This window comes from Raphanus sativus, chromosome 8 (assembly GCF_000801105.2).
Source record: "Raphanus sativus cultivar WK10039 chromosome 8, ASM80110v3, whole genome shotgun sequence".
Lineage (NCBI taxonomy): Eukaryota > Viridiplantae > Streptophyta > Magnoliopsida > Brassicales > Brassicaceae > Raphanus > Raphanus sativus.
This window is the reverse complement of record NC_079518.1, coordinates 22,927,191-22,933,452: the sequence shown is the minus strand read 5'-3', so window position 1 is coordinate 22,933,452 and position 6,262 is coordinate 22,927,191. Positions and strand designations below refer to the sequence as shown.

Here is a 6,262-nt window from a genome sequence, read left to right as displayed (position 1 = left end):
GTTGAATTTAATTTAAAAAATACATGGAACCTATAAATATAATTGCAATAACCTATAGATAACTGTTTATATATGTCGAGATATAACTGCAACAACAAAAAGTTCCATGATGATAACTTTCTATTTTTTTAGAAATGTCATATTTTTGTATATCGAACTTTTTTATCATGGAACTTAAACTCATATTTTAAAGGTCTATCTATATCGAACTCCTTATCATACTAATCTCAGTTTCGAATTTTGTAAATTTTTTTGCAACTACATTTATAGGTTCAAAGATGTGAGAGAAAAATTAAATATATCCTAAAGAAAAAATAAATATTCAGGAATATAATTGATTACAGTCTGGATTTTGTAAAAATTATATTTCTTAAAAAAATATAAAAAAAAAAAATATATAAGTCCTTTTAAGGACGGATCATAAATTTGGTTCAATTGTTTGAAAAATCGATTTGCGGATGCGGGTTATTTTATTCGGAGTGGGTGCGGGTTGGTAGATTTTGGATTGCGGGTACTTACCTACCCGAAAATTATTTTAAAAATAAAAATAAAAAAAGTAAACAGTTTTTTTAAAATATGGTAATTAAAAAACAATTTTAAAAATATATTTTTAATCATAAATATATATTTTATATGTTTTATAATAATTAAATGAAATAATTATTTTTAAAAAATTTATAATCCGTGAATAACCGCAAAATTAAATGGGGCGGGTGCCGGTACACATTATTTGTTTGTAGTTTGTGCGGATCATATTTTTTGACCAAAACAAAATTGAAACCCGCGGGTTGGCGGGTTCGACTAGCAACCCAGTCATAACCGAACGTATACCGGATCAATTTTTAAATAGCTATTATTTAATAAAATATATTTTGATTAGGATTTATACACAAATATGATTATAAAGTAAAATACAAATATAATCACAAATTAAACAAAAATATGAGAACTAAACTAAAACAGAAAAATATACACGCCCTTTAAAAGACGGGTCAAAATCTAGTCTATTCTATTAATTCTTCAGCATGACCTATTGATAAAAGTTATGTCCATCATTAATAATTTATATATGTTTTAATAACATTTTTATTTTATCTCCTTAGTTAACGGATCCACTTCGTCAAAAAACGTTTTATATATGGCAGTTGTTATGATTCTTTTTAACAAAGCAACGGTTATGTTTTATAAAAATACATCTTTTTTGGTTTTATGCAAATTTGTATGATTATTTACTCTTCTCAATTTATCATTCTATTTGCTAAACACTCTATTCAAATGTTATGTAAATCATATATGAAATCAAATCATGAAAGTTTATTGAAAAACATATAATTGTATCTATATAATTGCTAACTTGATTACTAAAAAAATTGTAACTATACTTTGTTAAAATCAATACTACTAAAACAAAAACATGACCTATTGATATATCTAACTATTTTAACACAATTATTAAAAGATTTTATTAATCATTTAAAAAAATATCATTGTTATACAATGAAAAAAAAAACATGACTAAAAATAGAAATATAAATATAAATATTGAAACTTTTTAAAATATAAAATAACAAATATACCCGCCCTTTTAAGAGCGGATCAATATGGAGTTATGTCCACTTTTTAATTTTTATAACTGCCACTAAATACATCTTTAATATACTTTTTTGTATTAATATAACTGCCAAATCACGTAACTGGGTATTAATCACGTAACGGCCCAAAAGGGCGTATGATTCAATATGATTTGATATCGTATTTTTTGTGAACGCCCATTACTGTATAATTATATTTCTTAATTTCTTAATCATGGTCATTAATCACGTAACTGGCTAAAAAGATATTATACAAATATTATAATTATTAAAGCCTCTTATAAATCATTTTAAAAAGATATTATACAAATTAAAAACAAAAATAATTAAAAACACAAATATAAAAATTAAACTTTTAAAAATGTAAAACAAAAAATTTACCCGCCCTTTTAAGGGCGGGTCAAAATTTATTCTATTAATTATCATGTATGACCAATTAATAAAAGGTCCTTTAGAGCATTGTTAACCGTTCGTAACTTTCCTCGGCATATGAAACGATAATTTGGGCTTCGAATATTGTTAACCGTTCGTAACTTCCCTACATTCCTGTTTTTATGTTCAAATAAAAAAAACAAATAATTTGGACTGAATATTGACAAAAAGACGAAGCCTTACCATATGATACATGTACATACTTACAAAACTTATCTATTCTATTAAATTCATATCATACAGAATATGATTATACAAACACACAAACATAAAAATTATGTTTCTTTAAAAAATAAAATTAAAACTAAAACTAAACAACTAAAATTAAAATTAAAATTATTATCATGATCCGATATTCTACAGATTTTAGTTTAAAGGGTTTTAAATAGATTTCTACATTTGGACCCGCCTTTTTATATTTTTTAGTTTTATAGAAATTTAATTTTTATATTTATATGTTTTAGTCATATTTGTGTTTTTCCTTGTATAACATTTCGCTTAAATAATTAATAGGAGGTTTTAATCATTGTATTAAAATAGTTTTACCATACATATATCAATATGTTATGTTTCTATTTTAATAGTATTGACTAGATTCGGATTCGCCTTTAAAAGAGCTGGTATATTTTTTTGTTTTACATATTTTAGAAATTTAATTTTTATATTTATGTTTTTAATCATATTTATATTTTTCTTTGTATAATATTTCTTTTAAATAATTAATAAGAGTTTTTAATAATTATCGTAAAATAATTTGACTACACATATATCAATAGGTCATATTCCTGTTTTAGTATATTGATATTATATAATGAAAAACGTAAAAAAAAAACATAAATATAAAAATTAAATTTATAAAAATGTAAAAAAAAAAATATACCCGCCCTTCTAAGGGCGGATCAAAATCTAGTAACTTTATAAAATACTTCACCCTGCGCAAGGCGCGGATCATCACCTAGTATAAAGATTATATATGTACTCTTGACAGATCGTCTAATTGACCAGAATTTGTCAAAGCACATACGAGAAACTCATAACACCAATATTAATGGTTTCCACTTTTTATGTCACACACCATTTGTTAGGTGTGAAAAAAACAGAACCAGGTTCTTAAACGGTTTTTTGTTCTCTGACTTAACAAGATACTAAATGCTCTTTTTGGCGCTTTAAAAGCACATAACTATTTTGTGGAAGAATGATTGCAGAAACATCGATTTCTATTGATTTTGCATGAAATCGGCAAAAACTTTTCCATGGCATTCTCTCGGACAAGAGTATTGGTCGTTTTTATCAAAGTAGAACATTGGTTTTTGTTAAACTCTGTCGTAGGGTTTAAAATTCCTACAACGAAAGAGCCAATTTAATACTATAGATGATGCCTCTGCAGTGAAAACTAAAATAGATTAAAATAGTATAATATAACCTCTTTAAATTAATAAAAGAATATAATTTTGGTGTAGTCCCACCATTATTAATTTATAGAGGTTTTACTGTATTTTTTTATTAATTTATAGAGATTATTAATCTATCGAGATACTAAATAAATCAAAAACTCAATTTGGAACTAAGAAATTATATTAATTTATAGAGATATTAATCTATCGATTATTAATTTAAAGAGGCTATAGGGTACTTTAGTTATTTAGGTTTTTTTGTCGTTACTTGAAAAGTGAAATAGTTAAATCGTGAATTATAAATTGTGCATCATAGGGGCAATTTCCCAATTAAAAAAAATAGAAAAACTACAACTAAAGCTGGAAACAATCGATTAGCAGACAGGAAACAGGAAACAGGAAACTATAACACTAGATCTGGAATGGAACCTTCGTCCTCCCCTCCGGATCTGTGAGTTTGTCTGAAATCATCTTCCTGAATTACCATCTCTTTCAATTCGATCTGTGATTATCCCCTAATCGTGGTTTAATTGCAAATCTTAATTGATTTGGTATGGAATCGGATTTGATCAGCAATTTGCCAGATGAGATTCTTGGCAAAATCCTGTCTTTAGCTCCGACAAAAGAGGCTGCTTCCACATCGGTTCTGTCCAGGAGGTGGAGGAATCTTCTAGGTCTTATCGACAGCCTTTGCTTTGATGAGTCGGTGGTTGTTTATCCCAACGAAGAAGAAGAAGCAACACGTTGTTCACATCTCTTCTTTGATTTCGTAGACAAGACTTTTGCTCTGTTAAGCAAAACTCCCACCATCAATAAACTCTCTCTCTCTCATATTCCTAGAAGAGGCCGTGACGATGATTTCTCTCGTGTCAACCGTTGGATTTGGACTGCGCTGGAACGCGGTTTAACGGAGCTACACCTGCACGCCACCCCACGCGATCATGGTTTAGGTTTTTATCTGTCGAGAGAGCTGTTCACGAGCAACACACTGGTTAAGCTCACACTCTCTGGTGAATATCGTCTCCAAGTCAATCGTGTTTTTCTTCCAGCGCTCAAATCGCTTTCTCTCTTATCAAATTTGCTTGATGGGCCCAACTATGGCCTGCTCCTCGATGGCTGCCCTGTCCTTGAAGACTTACTCATAACCGAAACTCATCCTTGGGCTCTGCCATGTTGCGCATTGTACGTGGAAAGCGCACCCCTCAGGCGGCTAGTGATTATTGCTAAGCTTTCGGATATTCAAGCCACGCATGTGTTTTTGAAAGCACCAAGTCTTGAGTTCCTTGACTATTCTGCTTTCGTCACCAACGAGTATGATTTTGTCGATTTGGATAGGCTCGTCGAAGCCAGGCTGGATCTCATGTTATTTGATTCAAGCGTCTATGATGAGCATGTTTATTATTATGATTCTGACAATGACTGTTATTATGATGATGGACGGCCGGAAGGTGTATCTGCTGCTAATATTACAGGTTTAGTTGCGGGTATAAGCAACGTTACGACCCTTCACTTATCTCCCGAGTCTCTTGAGGTCAGTTTTATTCTTACTTTTTTTTTTTTTTGGTTTGTGGAGCTAGTAACTTATATTTGATGATCATATGTATGTCAGTTGTTTCATCTCTGCTGTGAGTCCATGCCCGCGTTCAACAACCTCCTTACTTTATCTATCGAGAGTGACGAGTCACAAGGTTGGCAAGCGATGCCTATTCTGCTCGAGAGCTGTCCAAATCTACACACTTTAGTCATTAAGGTATTTACTTTCAGTAATATATTGTGTTTTCTGTTGTGCTTATTGTTTCCCATTATCATTGGTCTCTTTCTTGATTTCATGTCTAACTGGTCTTTGGTTTCAGGGTCTTGTGCACAGAGTAACAAGTAGATGCGGAGATGCATGCCCTTGCAGCCCTGACGAGCATAAGAATAAGAAGAGGAGAATTGTGAAGGAGGATGAAGAGATTTGTTGTTTATCGACATGTCAAGTGAAGGTGCTAGAGATTTCAGAGTATGGAGGTTCTTTTCAAGAACTTAAACAGATGAAACATTTCTTGGAGAAGTTGGAATGTCTTGAAACTGTGAAAGTTTGTGTTGACGCAGACGCGAATAACAACAGCGGTGAGTTCTTGCGAGCTAATCTGCTGTCTCTCCCAAGACTTTCATCCAAGTGCAACATCGTGTTCATCTAATTTTGCAGTGACACAGCGATTCCAACCGTTATCGAAACTCTGCAGACCAATGAACCGTTCGCTAGGAACCTTAAGTCTTCTCATGTATGTGTGTGATCTTTTATGTCCATATGCATTTGTTTGTAGTAGAACCAACAGTGTCTTGCCCACAACCCTATTTCCTTTGGTATCTGGACGATTTGCACCAATGAACAAATTGATGAACTCTTTGTCTTTGACTGAACTATTTTTGATACTTTACGTTTATTTTTCTGTTGATGTAGGAGCAATTCCACCTGAAATAAGAAGTTACAGAAATTTTCAATCACTGCCTTGCTGGTTTAAATATCAAATGAATCAATTAAAATTGAGAAAATGTATAAGATAGCAATGCTAATTTTTTTATCACAAATATAGCACACAAGAAAAAAATGATCAAAATATTTTATTAAAAAGATTAGTTTACAGTTATACCCATAGAGTTTAGAGTTAAGGGGCTGTGGAATTAAAGTTTAAAATTTTATAAAATAAAAAGTAAATATTAAATTTTTTTTAAAAAAATATGAAATATACAAGTTTCAAAAAGTATTTTCGAATTATAAAAAGAAAATTTGTAAAAACAATTTCCAGAAAATAAAAAAATTATAAAAGATTTCAAATCTGAAAACATATAATCTGAAAC

General features: G+C 30.3%; 1 protein-coding gene across 1 annotated transcript; it reads left to right on the top strand.

Annotated features, from left to right (window-relative positions):
• Positions 1–3,745: 3,745 nt before the first annotated feature.
• On the top strand, positions 3,746–5,847 carry LOC108831615 (F-box/LRR-repeat protein At1g48400-like). The gene is made up of 3 exons (XM_056992279.1): positions 3,746–4,949; positions 5,028–5,168; positions 5,272–5,847. The coding sequence occupies exons 1-3, from the start codon at positions 3,972–3,974 to the stop codon at positions 5,599–5,601; spliced, it is 1,449 nt and encodes a 482-aa protein (XP_056848259.1). The 5' UTR covers positions 3,746–3,971; the 3' UTR covers positions 5,602–5,847.
• The last annotated feature ends 415 nt before the right edge of the window (positions 5,848–6,262 follow it).

Bases quoted from the DNA above. Each gene is read 5' to 3' on its own strand.
- LOC108831615 (XM_056992279.1), top strand. From the start codon at position 3,972: ATGGAATCGGATTTGATCAGCAATTTGCCAGATGAGATTCTTGGCAAA. The intron at 4,950-5,027 runs GTCAGTTTTATT...TATGTATGTCAG, and splicing joins TATCTCCCGAGTCTCTTGAG to TTGTTTCATCTCTGCTGTGA. The intron at 5,169-5,271 runs GTATTTACTTTC...CTTTGGTTTCAG, and splicing joins TACACACTTTAGTCATTAAG to GGTCTTGTGCACAGAGTAAC.